The 17,313-nt window shown below is 43.1% G+C and overlaps 1 protein-coding gene across 4 annotated transcripts in view; it reads right to left on the minus strand.

The window, feature by feature from the left end:
* Window positions 1-17,313, minus strand: part of Ninl (ninein like) — an 84,509-nt gene that overhangs the window by 41,471 nt on the left and 25,725 nt on the right. For all 4 annotated transcript variants that reach the window (XM_055602652.1, XM_055602653.1, XM_055602654.1 and 1 more), the window contains 2 exons: window positions 1,880-2,073; window positions 1,349-1,445 (listed from right to left, as the gene is read on the minus strand). In XM_055602652.1, coding sequence (XP_055458627.1) covers window positions 1,349-1,445; window positions 1,880-2,062 — 280 coding nt within the window. In that variant the 5' untranslated portion in view covers window positions 2,063-2,073. The remainder of the gene's footprint in view (window positions 1-1,348; window positions 1,446-1,879; window positions 2,074-17,313) is intronic.

Below are 17,313 nucleotides of genomic sequence, written 5' to 3' on the forward strand. Positions count from 1 at the left end.
TTTCTTTGGCCTGTTATAATGCTCTATCTGGAGTAAATAGACTGTTGTTCACATCTCTTCCCTAGAGCCACATAACAGAGATGGGCAGGGGTTGGTCTCTGTCTGATGGCATGAGAGACAGTGTTTTGGGAAAAAGCATGGGGACACTTAGCTGAGAAAACTTTTCAAATTCTAAATTGAAGGAAAAAAATTGTGTATTGGTGAGGAGAAAACAGTCATGAAAAGGGCTCTCTTCTTTGAGAAAACTGAACATGTGCCACAGATGGCGACTTTTAAGCTGTTAAGTGTCACGAAGTAGGATATTTTTTACCTCTGGTCTATCAGAGGGGCCAATATCCCAATTGCCAATTAATATCCCAATCAAACTCTTGTGTGTCAGGAAAGACTCTAAGCCCTCTACACATCTTTGCAAAAAAACGTATGAGACAAATACTTGTGCAAGTTGTGTGGGGCTGACACAGACCCCAGCTCCCGATATCCTATGCCCAGAGCCTCCGCAATCAGACAGGAAGGGGGTGGGAGGGAACTGACCATGTCATCCAGAGCCAGAAGCACAGTGTTTTGAAAGTGTGTGCACAGGGTTCAGGGACTGTGGACAACAGGGACTCAAGTCCTAGCCATAATGAACTATGTACCAAGGATAAATCTCTCCTCAGGTCCACTGTGGGTACACTAGGACCACAGAAGTTCTAAGAGGGTAAACAGGATCTGCATAAAATACACAGGAAGCTCAAGGCTTTGCATCCAGTAGACACTTGGTTTGAGTGCCAGTCCCTGTGCCTTTCACTGTTATGCCTCTCCATGCTTCTGCTTCTGACTAGGGTCCTTCAACCTGCTATATCATCATACAGCATGCCAGAGGGGCACAGAACCTCAGAAATCCTCACTGTCTACCTCACACAGCCCTCATGTCCCTAAATAGACCTGCCTCCAGCTCTCTTACACGAGGCCCACTATTCTTGTACCTCATTATCTGGTCCTCGGGCCTGGTGGGTTCCTGCCATGTGTCAGTTGCACTTATTATCGTGTTCCTGCTCCACAAGCATTTCCACAGTGAGATTCCTGTTAGTTCTCTTAGCACACACTGGCTATGACAGATTAAGCTAGTGTCCAGGGTGGAGAGCTGGTCTATTCGCTTAGTACACCAAAGAGCCCTGAGGCTCTACCTCTATCTGTTCCACACCTCTCTGTTGTCAGCTGCCCCCTACAGGTAAAGCAGGGTTACAATCTGATATTCACAGAAGGGGAAACTTGATGGTGTCAGGAAGGGAGGCTAGGATTTGAAACAGTTGAGCTACACTCTGAAAGGCCACAGATAAATAGGAAACCTTAGAGGAAATCTCCTTACCTGACTCTGAAGAACTACCTTCTTCATCAGAGGCTCCCACACAGGAACCAGATGACAGCACAGCCACAAAACCATCCTTAAATTCCTCAAAGTTAACCTGCGGGAAAAAGAGTAAAGAAATGACACTGTTACTTTCCACAGATTCACATTTAATTTAATGGACAAAGAAATCCCCTTGGAGTCTTTATTCTCAAAAGACCTCTGATTATTGCCTTTCAGGGGGAAAACATTCATTTCACTTTTCCAAACAGATGATTAAAACTTTTTCTCTAGTAGAAGGTAAATCCCACCACCAAATCTTACAAAACCAAACCAAACAACACAATTAGAGAATGATTGTAGCTGGTTACCTTCAGATGGGTGGATGTGACTACTTATAATCCCTGAAGTTTTTTCTATAATCCCTAGAACAGCACTGATTTGCTGCTGGTGACTTTTCTTTCCCAAGTGTCTTCCTTTGTGTGCCATGCCCCAAATGCCCACGTCAATGGCACAGCTCTACCCTCTCCCTCGGGAGGAGCCCACACTCACCCTAGCCAAATGGTTATTTCCAAGAAGAATCTGAAGGAGTGCTGGCAGCTGTTCCTCCAGACCAAGTTTAGTGCATAGTTGGGTCAACTCTTCCTGGTCCAGGAACCCTGTCCCTGTGGTGTCACAGCTGCTGTAGACATCCCTAAGCTGTGAGACATAGTGGTTCTCTTCTTCGTTGTCCATCCCATAGCAGGCTAGTCATGAAGGAGGAAAGCAACTGTCAGGTTAGGTTTCATGGCCCCATTCCTCTCATGCCTACATGCTGGACAAAAGCACATCATAGAGCTAATGTGTGAAAGAGGCTTCAGGAGCCCTGCTGGGGTCAAGGGCAGCTGGAGGAATCGGCCTCTCTTTACAGGATGGTTGGTTCCAAACCATCCATCACAAGAAAAAGGATTTTGTTCTTGTGTTTAAAAAAAGTTAGGGAATAACTAGAAAACAGATGAAATCTGGTGCTATGGCAAATATCTACATGCCAGCTATACACGGGGCAGAAGCAGAGGACTGCTTAAATCTGAGGTCAGCCTGGACAACATATAACAATTTCCTATCTTCAAAAATAGAAATATGGAGGTGTGAAGAAGAGAGGAAAGAAGCAGAAGAGAGGAAAAGAGCTCAAACAATTCACAATTCAGGTACCTAGAAAAAACTTAGTAGTATTTTGGTAAGCAAACACTATTTTTCAATATATCCCCCTACCTCCATACATATTCACTTTACACAAGGTCTCCTTTACACATAAAAATACCTCCTAAAAGCTAAAGTAGTAGGGCTGAAGAGACATTGAGGCTGTTCCCTACAACGTAACGAGGGGGGAGGGGTGTCGATGCACTAATAAAGGATGGAGAAGTGTGAAAGGCAGAAACACAGAGCTGTGTGTGCCCTACAGAGACAGGCAGAACCAGAGACCTGATGGCAGTGACAGGTGAGAGCAAGGTCAACATGCTGTCACTGCCCAATAGGGTCAGCAGGTGGTATGCAGCAGCCCGGAGTGTATGCACAAGCGGACTCAGCCCTGCACATGTGGACTCAGCTTCTGGACATGCTGCCCAGCCATGGAATGCCCCTGGCTCTGGGCAATGAAAGAGGCTTGAGATGAGAAAAAGTTCTAGACTGGACCTCTTGGAAGGACCACTGTGATCCATGATGCACAAGAGGCCATGTTGGTGTCTTCAGTCCATGTTGCTGCTCCAGACCACTATGAAGCCCGACATCCACGTGGACGTTAAGTGGTCTGTACACTGACTGATGACTTGGTAATGTTCTTGGGCTTTGCCCCTCTGGGAGCCATGTTGATGTGAGCAGCATGTGTAGCCACCTAAGGCCATGATGAGACCCAAGGTCCATGCAGCCACTGAGGGCTATGAATAGGCTGTGTTTATGAATAGGCTGTGTTTATGTTCGTGCCCAGTATTACCACTGAAGGCCATGTAGATATCCATGGTCTGGTGTTACCTGAAGCCATGTTGATGCCCAAGGGCCATGCTGAGCTGGCCCCACCCCTTGCCTGCCAAGGAGTGGAGTGGTAACTAGGGGAGGCCCAGGATGACCAGCTCAGCTACCACCCAGACCCAAATCTAGGGCTTTGAGTTGGTCCATCTCAACATCTACCCCATCTATGAGCTGCTGGAGTGCATGAAGGAGCCAGTCCTGTGGAACCATAGCTGCAGGATCTCCATGACTCTGGGCAACAGCAGGATTATCTGTAAGGAGTTTCTGAGAGGATCCAGTATTGATGGTGTAGCAGAAGCCAAAGGCCCTGAACCACAATGACTCATTGCAATGAGCATTTGTAAAAAAAAAAAAGCTGTTAAGGCAAAAGGGTATACTGTATGACACACTGCAGCTTCCAATGCTGAATTGTGACGGAGAGGCAGAAAGATGAGGGAGCAGAGTGGTACAGAGCATGGCAGAACTGGAGGCATGGCAGGTATGATGGATTGAGAGAAGGCTAAAGATGATACAGGAGCAGGCTGCAGCCTAGAGGTTGTTGGCGAGATGAATTTTGTTGTTCATTTTCTTTTTATCAATTTTAATTTTTTATTGTCTTTTGCAGGGAGGTTACCATGATGGGGGGGGGATGGACATGGAAGGACTGGGAAATGAGTGGGAGTGGGGTATATGATGTAAAATTCCCAAATAAATCGATAAAAAAATATTATGTTGAGAAAAAAACTAAATTAGTAACTTCTGCCCTAAATTTTACTAAATAAAAGGGCATATAAAAACAGGAACTCTGATAAAAATATGCAGTATTCCAAGACACTGGAGAGGCTGAAGCAGGAGGATCAACACTTTAAATCCAGCTCTTTCTCGAGGTACTTTCTAAGCAGTTGGCTGTGTGAAGATGCAAATGATCTCCTTCCCAGGCACCAGCTGTCAGAAACACTGCAGTGGATGATGAACCTGAACTTCTATTTTCTGTGAGAAACGTACACCACAGAAATGGCTGCCGATGCTCTGGTGAAGAGTGGTGGATGGTGGTAATGAAAAATGGTGTGACTGCTATGGAAACTACTACAGACAGATGCCATACAGAAATTAAAAACAGAGTTACTCTGTAACCACCAATGCTTCTTCTGGGCATATACCGCAAAGAATTATAAGTGGTGTCTTAAAAGAGATATTTGGATTTCTACCATAACATTAACCACAAAATGGCCAAGAGGTAGGAAGGATCGAAGTCTCTATCAAGGATAAAGATGATAAAGAAGAATGAGGTGGCCGTGTCTTAGTTAGGGTTTCTGTTGCTGTGATAAACATCAGGACCAAAAGAAACTTGGGAGAGGAAAAGTGTTTATTTGTCTTACACTTCTACATCAGAGTTCATTTTTAAAGGAAGCCAGAGCAGGAACTCAGGGCAGGAACTGAAGCAGGGGCCATCAACAAGCTTACTGCTTGTTCAACTTGCTTTCTAATACTGTCCGGGGGGGGGGGGGGTCACTGCTCCAGGAGGCTGGGCCTTCCCTCTGCAGTCATTAATCAAGAAAATGCCTCACAGATCTGCCTACAGGACAATCTGACGGAGGCATTTTCTCAATTGAGGTTCCTCTTCCCAGATAGTTCTAGCTTGCGTCAAGTTGACAAAAACAAATACTGACCTCCCCGCCAGCCCCCCCCCAGCTACTTTTTGAAACATAATCTCACTGTATAATCTTGGCTGGCCTGGAGCTTCTATATACACCAGTCTGATCCTGAACTCACAGTGATCTGCCTGCCCACACTGCCTGAGTGCTGGGATTAAAGGCATGCATACTATGCCTGGCAAATACTGACCTTTTTTTTTTTTTAAAGGAAATAATTTTCTAACATAAAAGGATGAAGCTAAACTAGGCAGTGGTGGTGCACTCCTTTAATCCTAGCACCCAGGAGGCAGAGACAGGTGGATTTCTAAGTTTGTGGCTAGCCTGGTCTACATAGCAAGTTCCAGGACAGCCAGGGTTACACAGAGAAAGGATGAATATAAAGGATACTGAAAAAAGTCATGACAAAATGACAAAGCCACAAATTCCTTATGATTGTAATTCTCAGAGATCTCCTGAGAGGTACAAACACACACACACACACACACACACACACACACACACACACACCCTACCCCCCATGACAACAATAATTATAATGAATAAAAAACAGGTAAGAGAGGGAGAAATTACTAGAATAATATATGACTTTTTAAAGCTGACCTACGGTGAAGGCCTACTGTGTGAAGCAACAAATGAGAAGAACACATACCAGCAAATCACCTAAAAAGAGAAAGGCAGGTCCATGGTCCCTAGCGAGGCCCAGACACCGCACTCACCACCCTCCATGGCACTGACTGATCCCAACTGAGGGAAGACAATTCCTGGGAAGTGACCACAGCAGGCATATTACCAAATTGAGGGGCAAACCGTAATAGAGGAAGTCATCAGCTGGAGTGTGGAGACAGCTGAAGAAGCAAAAAGTGGGGAACCACAGCCATTTGGAAAGTAGTGGGACACGACTACTATTGGTGAGAACTGAGAGAGCACATGGGAAAAATTGGATTTTCCCAAGCCTAACATTAACAAGGAACAGTGAAGTAATTGTCTCAACTTCTGGGTTCTGACAATCTTACTGTCCAAGTGAGAGAGCCCTACAACAGCTGTGGCATAAAAACCTGATGTCCTGAAAGTTCAGCTACCTGTGGAGAAGAAACTCTAAGGGGTTGGAAAGATGACTGAGCTGCTGAGAGCACTGGTTGCTGCCGCAGAGGGTATGAAATCATTTCCCAACATTCCCATGGTGGGTCACAGCCATCTGTAACTCGGGTTCCAGGGGAGCTAACACCTTCTTCTGATTTCCATGGGCACACGGTATACATACATATTTGCAGGCAAAACATTCAAACATATGTGATAAATAAATCTTTAAGAAAGAAAAAGAGAGGCTGGAGAGATGGCTCAGTGGTTAAGACCACTGTCTGTTCTTCCAAAGGACCTGGGTTCAATTCCCAGCACCCACAATGCAGCTCACAACTGTTTGTAACACAAAGTCCAAGGGATCTGACACCTTCACAGCAATGCACATAAAATAAAATTAAATACATTATTTTAAAATTTAAAAAAAGAAACCTCTCAATTACAGGAAACAGGGAAAAGCATTACTTAAAACATAGACATAAACACCAGAAAAAACAACTGAGAGTTTAAAGTGGTTGCCTGGGGCACAGGAATGGACACTTGCTGCTGTCAAGATACATTTGGTTTTTGTTGTTGTTTTTCCCTTAATTTTTTAACTTAAGCACTTTACAGCCTGATCTCAGCCATGCCCCTCCTCCTCTCCTCAATTCCTGCCCTCATGGCATCCTTCCCTCCCCTTCCTCCTCTCCTTTTCAGAGAAGAGAGGCCCCTTAAGGAATACCAACACACCCTGGCACCTCAAGTCACAGCAGGACAAAGAGCATCCTCTCCCACTGAGGCCAGATAAGGCAGCCCAGCTAGAGGAAAGGGATCCAAAGGCAGTCAACAGAGTCAGAGACGGACACTACTCCTGCTGTGAGGGGACCCACATGTTGATCATGCCGCACATCTGCTACATATGTGTAGGGAACTGAGGTCCAGCCCACGCATGCTCTAGTTGGTGGCTCAGTCTCTGTGAGGCCCCAAGGGCCCAGGTCAGTTCACTCTGTAGGTCTTCTTGTAGTATCCTTGACTCCTACAGTTCCCTCAATTCTTCCCCTCACTCTTCCAAAACACTCCCAGAGCTCTGCCCATTGTTTGGCTGTGGGTCTCTGTATCAGTTTCCATCAGCTGCTGGATGAAGTCTCTCAGAAGACAGTTATGCTATGCCCCTGTCTGCAAGCATAGCAGAGTACCATTAATAGTGTCAGCTCTCTCTCATTGAGTCTCACAATACATTTCTAAGTTAAAAAAAAAAATTTTTTTTTTTAAGACAAGGTCTTCCTGTGTAGCCTAGCTGACCTGGAACTCACTATATGGACCAAGCTGGCATCAAAACTCAAAAAATTCTGGACCACCTACCCCCGGAGCTCTGGTATTAAAGGCATGCACCAACACACCTGACTAAAATTTGTTTCTTTAAGTTCAGTATATTACTTGGGAAGAAAAACCTAATGATTAACCAATAAATCAACAGTTCTGTCCACACCACAGCAAGTCCCCCTGTTAAACCTGGAAACCGAGGATAGGCTTACGTCTCCGGCTACCCAAATTAAAGAGCAGTGCAGTAGTCCCACATAAATGCTAAATTTCATGAGATTGAGCCCCACCACCCACCCAGTGCATGTCATGTGACCATAAGGCAACATCTGTGGGAAAATGGGCATAAGTCAAACACACATACTGCTCTGGGGGTGTAGATGGTATTGACTGGGGTCATCTGAGCATAGGGACTGCAATGGTAGTTCAGGGCAGAACTGGTGTGCTAGCTGGGTATTATTGTAAGCCGTACACAACCTCGAGTCATCTGGGAAGAGGACAACTCAACTGAGAAATTACCCAGACCAGACTGTCTCATGGACCAGTCTGTAAGAGACTGTCACAGATGACAGCTGATGTGAGAGGGCACAGCACAGTCTGGGCAGCACCATCCATAAGCAGGTGGGCCTGGGCTATATTAGAAAACTAGCAAGCCAGAGAGCAAGCCAGCAAGCACTGTTCCTCCAGGGATACTGCCTGAGTTTGTGCCCTCAAAGATGTGTTGTAATCTGGAAGTGCAAGCTGGAAAAAACCCAGATGCCCCTCAGTTGAGGAATGGATACAGAAATTGTGGTACATCTACACAATGGAATATTACTCAGCAATAAAAAAAAAAATTAAAAAAAAACAAGGAAATCGTTAAATTTGCAGGCAAATGGTGGAAACTGGAAAAGATCATTCTGAGTGAGGTGTCCCACAAGCAGAAAGACACACAGGGTATATACTCACTCATAAGTGGATATTAGAGATATAATATAGGATAAACATACTAAGATCTGTATACCTAAAGAAACTAATCAAGAAGGAGGACTCTGGCTAAAATGCTAAATCCTCATTCAGAAAGGAAATGAGGATGAACATCAAAAGGAGAAAACAGGAAACAGGACAGGAGCCTACCACAGAGGGCCTCTGAAAGGCTCCACCCTGTAGGGTATCAAAGCAGATGCTGAGACTCATAGCCAAACTTTTGGCAGAGTGCAGGGAATCTTATGAAAGAAGTGGGAAATAATAAGACCTGGAGAGGACAGGAGCTCCACAAGGAGAGCAACAGAACCAAAAAAATCTGGGCACAGGGGTCTTTTCTGAGACTGATACTCCAACCAAGGACTATTCATAGAGATAACCTTGAACCCCTGCACAGATGTAGCCCATGGTAGTTCAGTGTCCAAGTGGGTTCCATAGTAATTGGAACAGGGACTGTCTCTGAATGAACTGATTGGCCTGCTCTTTGATCACCTCCACCTGAGGGTGGAGCACCCTTACCAGGCCACAGAGGAAGACAATGCAGCCACTCCTGATGAGACCTGATAGACTAGGATCAGAAGGAAGGGGAGGAAGTCCTATCAGTGGACTGGGGGAGGGGCATGGGTTGGGAGGGTGAGACTGGGAGGAGAGGAAGGAGGGAGCTATAGGGGGTATACAAAGTGAATAAACTGTAATTAATAAAAATACAAAAAAAAAAAGGCTGATACAAACTTATCCTTCACAGGCAAATTTCTAGGACAGTCACAGACAGCAACTTGGCTTGAAGAGGAAAAGCAAGACTTAAGGTTTAAGGAAGAATGTCTTTAGAACTAGGCAGCAAGGACAGCATTATAGGGGTATAAGTGAAAACCCTTAGATCCCTCAGTTCCCACAATCTTAGGAGAGTTATAATACAACAGGTGGAGTGATGGGGTCTAAAAGGCAGAAAGAACCTTCAATTCCATGGAACAAAAGGAGGTTTCTTGCTTTTACAGGTTTTGGGGGCTGGGACGTAAACTCCATACCGTGTGACTCAGCTGCTGCTAGAAGCCAGGGAGGCACTGATGAAAGGCTAGCTACAGCTACAGGCCATCCTGGGACTGAGAAGCAGTGACAGGTCAGGCTTTGATTATAGCTGGAAGGAGAAGGAGATGACTCAACTGGGAGCTGCAAGGTCAAAGAATTGTGTCTCTTACCAACTCCTTACAGAGAGAATGAGGCTGCAGGGGCTAGGGTGGGGAGCCTGATTCTAGGAAGGGGATACAAGATGGTCTAGAGCCTAATACTCTTGAAAATACTATGTGACAGATTTTTCTTCCAAACAAATTACACCAAAACTACTTCCTGTTATTCTCATTTGCCAGCTTTCACTGGTAGAAGAATCTTGACATGTAGACTATTTCCTAGAGCAGCTGCTGTACCAGCAAACATCAAACACCCAAGTGCATTGTTCCTACCATGCACTTAAGTAAGGTCTCACTGGGCCAAGTCCTGCAACATCAACTGAGATAAATGCATGTCACCACCCAGACTGGGATCAAAGTACACCAAAGAGGCATATGTGGCTCTTACATCTCCCCCTAGCCTATGGTTGCTGTGCTCAGGGAACCAGCTTGGTGCTTCTGTCCAGTTTTTACTAGTGAAGTGAACAGTGTGGTGCATTCCTGGCTCCACCTTTGCTCTTGTCCTTAACATCACAAAAAGGCACAGGTCAGCTCTGCTTCTTGTCAAGGACAATAAAAGATGTAACAAGTTTGCCTGGAGCCAGGATTCAGCTGAGTATAACACACGTTTGATGCTTTTGCTTCTAATAAACAGCTTTGGTCCTTAGTAGATCTTAGCTATTCGAATCAATTTCTACACTATTGGTTTTCCTTACAAATATTTCACTAATTGAGCCATCATTCTAGGCCCCTTAGCTCTTGATTGGGTTGTTTTCTTCATGTTCAGTTTTAAGTTCTTTGTGAATTCTAAATATTAAATGTCTACCAGATATGTAGCTGACTGAGATGGTCTTTCATTCTGCAGGCATCTCTCCATTCAGTTAACTGTTTGCTGATCAGAGCTTTTTAATTTTATGACAACACAGCAATGGTTGGCCTCATGTCCTGAGCAAAACGGGAGTCCAATACACAAACCTATTGCCTGTGTATCTAACGTGATGAGTTTTCCCTACTTTTACAATAGCAATTTCATAGTATCAGGTCTACATGAAGGTCTTTGGTCCACTTGGAGTTGACTTTTATGCAGGCAGAGACAGAAAGAATCTGGTTTCACTCTTCTATATTAGATACCCAGTTTTCTGGCACCATTTGTGGTCTACAAAACAAGTTGCAGGCCAGACCAGGATACATAGTAAGACTGTGTCGAAAAACAAACGAATTAATTCAATATGTAAAAGGATTCACTTACAAATTGCTTGTTATGAGGACTAATATCCAGTATATAAAAAGAACTAAAGAGGCTGAAAAGCAGCAAACCAAGTAATCCACTTAAAAAATGGGGAACAGAGCTAAACAGAGAACTCTCTGTAGAGGAATATCGAATGGCAGAGAAACACTTAAAAGAAATGCTCAACGTCATTAGCCATTAGGGAAATGCAAATCAAAACAACCCTGAGATTTCACCCTACACCCATCAGAACGGCCAAGATCAAAAACTCAAGTGACAACACATGCTGGAGAGGTTGTGGAGAAAGGGGAACCCTTCTCCACTGCAGGTGGGAATGTAAACTTGTACAAGCACACTGGAAATCAATCTGGCACTTTCTCAGACAATTAGGAATAGCGCTTCCTCAAGATCCAGCCATACCACTCCTAGGCATATATCCAAAAGAGGCTCAAGTACACAAAAAGGACATTTGCTCAACCATGTTTGTAGCAGCTTTATTTGTAATAGCCAGAAGCTGGAAACAGCTCAGATGCCCCTCAACTGAAGAATGGATGCAGAAATTGTGGTACATCTATACAATGGAGTATTACTCAGCAATGAAAAATAAGGAAATCATGAAATTTGCAGGTAAATGGTGGGACCTGGAAAGGATCATCCTGAGTGAGTTGTCCCAGAAGCAAAAAGACACACACGGTATATACTCACTCATATAGACATACAACATAGGATAAACCCACTAAAATCTGTACATCTAAAGAAACTAAGCAAGAGAGAGGACCCTGACTAAAACGCTCAATCCCCATCCCGAAAGGCAAAGAGGATGGACATCAGAAGAAGAAGAAAACAGGAAACAACCTAGGAACCTGCCACAGAGGGCTTCTGAAAGCCTCTGCCCTGCAGACTATCAAAGCAGATGCTGAGCCTGTTGGCCAACTGTTGGGCAGAGTGAATGGAATCTTATATAAGAAGTGGGAAATAGGTAAGAGCTGGAGAGGACAGGAACTCCACAAGGAGAGCAACAGAACCAAAAAATTTGAACACAGGCAACTTCCCAGAGACTCACACTTCAACCAAGGACTATTCAAGGAGATAACCTAGAACCCCTGCACAGATGTAGCCCATGGCAGCTCAGTGTCCAAGTGGGTTACATAGTAATGGGAAGAGGGACTGCCTCTGACATAATCTGATTGGCCTGCTCTTTGATTACCTCCCCCTGAGGGGGGAGCAGCCTTACCAGGCCACAGAAGAGGACAATGCAGACACTTCTGATGAGAACTGATAGACTAAGATCAGAAAGAAGGAGAGGAGGAACTCCACTATCAGTGGACTTGGGGAGGGGCATGTGTGAAGAAGGGGGAGGGAGGGTGGAATCGGGAGGGGAGGAGGGAGGGGTTTATGGGGGGATATAAAGTGAATAAAGTGTAATTAATAAAAGTTAGATAAAAAATAAGAAAAAAAACATTTGCTTGTTTCCTTTCCAATCATCTATTAACTATCTAATCAACAATACATCATGAAGATGCTGAAACAAGAAACTGGTCAGTTTCTTGCCTCCTAAAATGCATAGTCGGTAGCTATAAGCAATGTTTAATAAGTAATTAGTGCTTTGTACAGCATTTGTCCATTAGAGACTTATATCTATAAATAGCTGTCCATCACCTTCTGACATTAGAAAACTTAAGAATGTAATTTAATTGACACTGTTGGATCCTTCTGTACTTTTTAGAATTTGATCCATCCTGATCAAAGATTTAGGTGAAGGCTGATACAACTAGAAAAAAGAAATTAGCATCCCATCCCCAATTATAAAAATTTAGTGCGTGGGATTGGAAAGATATCTCATTGCTTAAGAACACTTACTGTTCTTACAGAGGATAGACGTTCATTTCCCAGCACCCACATAGGATGGTTCTCAACCACCAAATTGTCAGCTCCAGGGGATCTAACGCATGTGGCCTACACAGGCACCTTAACTCCCATGCACCTTACACACAGATAAGTAGACATAATTAAAAATGAACTGAAAAGTTTTTAAAAATCTGTATGTCAAATTTTTAAATCAGGTATTTTTTTTAAAACATTAATGCTTTAATAAAAAGTCATCAATGCAACTAGAGCATTAGTTTTTTATCTACTGTAAAACAAAACAAAACACAACATTCTTAAATATGTGCTGCTTTCAGGACCATTTTATGACTGATGGAAAAGATGAGATTTTATATGTTTTAAATTGTTTTCTGCTATTTATGTTAAAGACATTTGGCTCTCTAGGAACCTGTTTTTAAACAGCTACTTTAGGTATCTGTACTAAAGTCTTTTTTGATATTTTCACTTTATTTTATGGGCATTAGTATGAAGGTATCAGATCCCTTGGAATTAGTGTTACAGATAGTTGTGAGCTGCCATGTGGGTGCTAGGAATTGAACCTGGGTCCTTTGGAAGAACAGACAGTGGTCTTAACCACTGAGCCATCTTTCCAGCCCTGCACTAAAGTCTTTTAAAGGAGAGTTTTTAAGTACAATTTTAAAGAGCTATTTAAAAGATGTAATGGTGTGTGTATCTGTGGCTTTCAGAACTACGTATCTGCACATTATACATTAAACCAAAGTTTACACAGTTAAAAGCATGCAAGTTAACACATGCAAAGTGACCCATAAATGCTGTTTTCAGTGTATTCTGATGTAAAACCTGCTCTTTGGATATGCACACATACATACACACACACACACACACACACACACACACACACACACACACACTTACATTTCATAGCCCCTGGCTATCCTGGAACTTGATACAGACTAGGCTAGCCCTGAACTCACACATATCTACCTGCTTCTGCCTCCTTAGTACACACGCCCCTATGCACTGATCAATTCTGCCTCTTAAAATCCTGGTCTTTCATCTATTTGCCTCAGCTAAATCAGCATTTAGTTATTATATATGTAAGATACACTGCCACGTTATCTCTTTCCAAGTACTGATACTTGCAGGAAATCATGGAGTTGGTCTGGTCTAGCTCCCATTGGAAGGCATATGTCATAGGTGTTTCAGGTTAAGAGTCCATGACTTCTGGGGCACCATGTGCCTTTCAGTTCATGAGCTACCAAGGCACTCACTTGGGTAGTGAAGTAGTTAGGACTGCAATGTAACTGCCTGTGTTCTAAGTCAACAAAGCATCTAGAAGCTTGACAGGACAACTGGTCTTAGACATTAATGTTATGTATCCTGTAGCTTGCAAGCATCATTGTATCTTGTCAACCTCGATTATATTCTGTTTCTGACAAGGATATAAAAAGTCTGATTACTTGGAATAAACTTGTCATAGCCTTAGTCTTGCTGAGATCCCTCATCCTGGCCAGGTTAAGATTCATTTCACATCAGCCATATCAGGTAACCCTGGCCCTGTAAGTAAGCGTTGGTGCTTACAAGTACTCTTCTTTATTAATGTAAGAGGTCTAAATTTTTATATTTCCCACTGCTGTAATCATATTATCCTAAAGATCGTAAATTTCTCTTCAGTGATAGAAGCTTTCTAGATACCTAACATACTTCTGTGTACCTCTTCTGTGTAATGATGCTGACTGTGGCTGGTTCTTTTATATGAACGATTAACATTTTAAGATTCAATGTTTACAAAAACACACCCAAAACTGGCATTCTCTAAAACACAACTGCTAATGATTTCAGAGTTTATGTTTGTATAATCCTGTTTTATGACTATTCTCTTTAACGGAAATAATTAAATAGGCTATAAACCATGACATCCTAAACAATGTCTCCTCATAATTGGCAAATTAGTAAACAATTTTCATATCAGTGTGACAATTCTTGGTATTTGTAAAGCTTTATAAGCACTGCCTTTTGACATTCTCCAAAAGTATTTGTTCTCAATGGTTCCATTTTTGTTGAGCCTTATAGTGTTGGCAAACATTCTGCAGGAGCACAAAGGGAACCCAACAAGCACTTCTGGGACTTCATCATACAGAAGACAAACAACATGCTTGACCCCAGAGACACTCTAGAAATCTGAGCTGCTTAAATGTGGCTGTGAAGGGTACACTAGCCCTAACTCCTTAACTTCTGCCTAAAACACTGAAATGCTTGTTCCACACCCATTCCCTCAGCTGCTGATGCTAGAGTCACATGTGCATGTGCTGTGTCCAGTAGCAAGGACTAATAATTTTAGATGCAGTAGAGTCTTAGATCACATAGAAAACAAAAACAATGCTCACTTTTATAGAAGTGTAAAGACAAAATAAAATGCCTCACTCTATGGGGAACAAACACTAACTGACAGGAGCCTGAGTCAGGGGCTAACATAAAAATAAGAGACAGAAATCTCACCTCAAAGGAGGTAAGAGATACTTTAGACCACAGCCAAATATTCAGGTTACCCTAAATTCCACCTTTCAATGTAGTAAAAGTTTCATGAAGTTGTACAGTAAGAGAACAAAGAAAACATGAATCAAGACACTTTCCAAATACATTAGTGAAAACATCAGGCAGGCTGAGTAACAGGAAGACAGATAAGTTCCAGCTAGAGGCCTCAGAGGCTGTCTGACAGAACCTTTAGCCTTTGATTGATGGAAGCTAGTGGTCTGTTTGTACATGCCAAAGGACCTAACTGATGGTCAGGACGATGCTAGGCACATGTTAATAGACAGCTATTAAGGGAGTTGACCATAGCAAGCTAATGTTGGCAAGAATCAAAGGAACTCACACAAAGTAGAATCTGTGTTGGTATAATGCTCTTGTGGAATGTATACAATTTACCCTTGTTCACTTAAATGCTGATTTCTCTACCCCACCATCTGGTTACAATTCAGTTTCAAATCCGGACATTGCACTGTGATGCATCACCTGTCTCAAGTCTTTGTAATATGCCACCATTTGTTCTCTGTATTGTCAATAAAACAACTAGCCACAATGCTGAGCAATGGAGAGAATAGGGTGGGTCATCCTGGTCTGGACCAAAGCGAGTGGGAGGAGGCAGAGGGTAGAGATCAGCAGGCAGGAGAGGACTTGGAACCACAGGGGGGATGAACCGGACCTAAGATATGACTAAAAGCAAGTATAATATGTGAAATCTGAATGGGAGGAAACTACGCAGGTTTGGAGGTTTAGGATGGAATAACTACAGCCCAGCATTGTGCTCTAGGTTAATCAAATAAACCCTAGTGTCTGTGTGGTGATTTGGGTGTACAGCTGGTTTCGGGAATGATCGCTGCTTAACTAAAAGATAATTCAACAGTGAAAACTAAACTTTACCGTGCAAGAACATCTAAACGTCGCCTACTGCAGAGTGTTCAAACACATGAGCTTATAGTGTCACTCCACACCATCCAAGTTTTAACACTGACTCTCCCACCATACATTAACAGTCAACAATAACAAGGATAATGATTGTGCTTCACTGGGTATGACACTGATATTCAGATACTGATACTGAGAAGGAGCTCTCCAGGTTCTCTAATCAGTGAGACTGTCATTTTGCCAGGCCGACAGGATGGCCTTGGCTGACAGTCACCTAAGAAAAGCTGCTCAGGCCAATCCCAGAGGAACTGCAACAACAGTTGACACTGTAAATCTCTCCATTTCCCCTAAACAACCAGACCATGAAATTTCTGTCCCATGAAACATGTGTAAGTGCTAAAAGCGTCAGCTGAGAGAAGAGAGCTGCATGAGCTCACAGGGATGCATGCACATGGTGGCTTCCTTGGGTGCCCTGGCCAGAACTAGACACACCCTATTCTTAACCTCTAAGAGAAAAGCTACAGTAACCTCTCACTGGGAATGCGTATGAATCCTTTAATTCTTGTCTCAAACCAAAACACTCTCTGATGAATCACCCACCATGTTTCTACCCACAGTGCCTATTGTTAAGTCTTTCCACATCTATCCTCATCTAGTACATATTCTACCCTAGTATTTTGGCTCCTTGATTTCAGCAGGACAGCTTTTGTAACTGACCTGTACTCAACTTATCAATGACCTTTCTATCTCATCCTTGAGCTCAGTGCCCTTCAGATAACCTGATGGGACTCTCCTCAGGAGGTGCACCCCAATGGTAACCAGCTACAGTGAATGAGGTATACTGTGTTAATATGTGTTCCTCAAAATCCCTGTTGAGACTTCATTAAAGTGGTGAGGTTCATAGGTTATTGGATGTCACCATCATGATGGAATGCATTACCCTAGAAGAGGCTCTCACATGAGTTCAATCTTTCCTGTGTGACAACTGACAGCAAAATGATATGTGAGGACAAAAAAGTAGCCTCTGCTGTTTATAGAATTCATGGTCTAAGGCAATACGCTCTAGAATACGAAATGCTGGGATATTTGCAAATGATACATCTCCCACATCTATGGCAAGGACATTCTACTGCCTGTAGGATTCTGGGTTGGCAGTTTTGCTTCTTTCTCACTTTTAATATAGCAGTTTGCTGAAGTCCTTAGTTCGTGATGGGAAGTTTCTGTGAAGATCTCTTCCTCTCAGCCCTGTATTATTAATCAATTTGAGATTTTTCATACTTTTATAAAAGAACACAATTATCTGAGTTTACATATGAAGAAGTTTAAAAATCCGAAAAGGAATGACATAATATTAGGGAGAGT

The sequence above is a fragment of the Psammomys obesus genome, unplaced genomic scaffold (genome assembly GCF_907164565.1).
Source record: "Psammomys obesus unplaced genomic scaffold, mPsaObe1.curated_primary_1811, whole genome shotgun sequence".
Taxonomy (NCBI): Eukaryota; Metazoa; Chordata; class Mammalia; order Rodentia; family Muridae; genus Psammomys; species Psammomys obesus.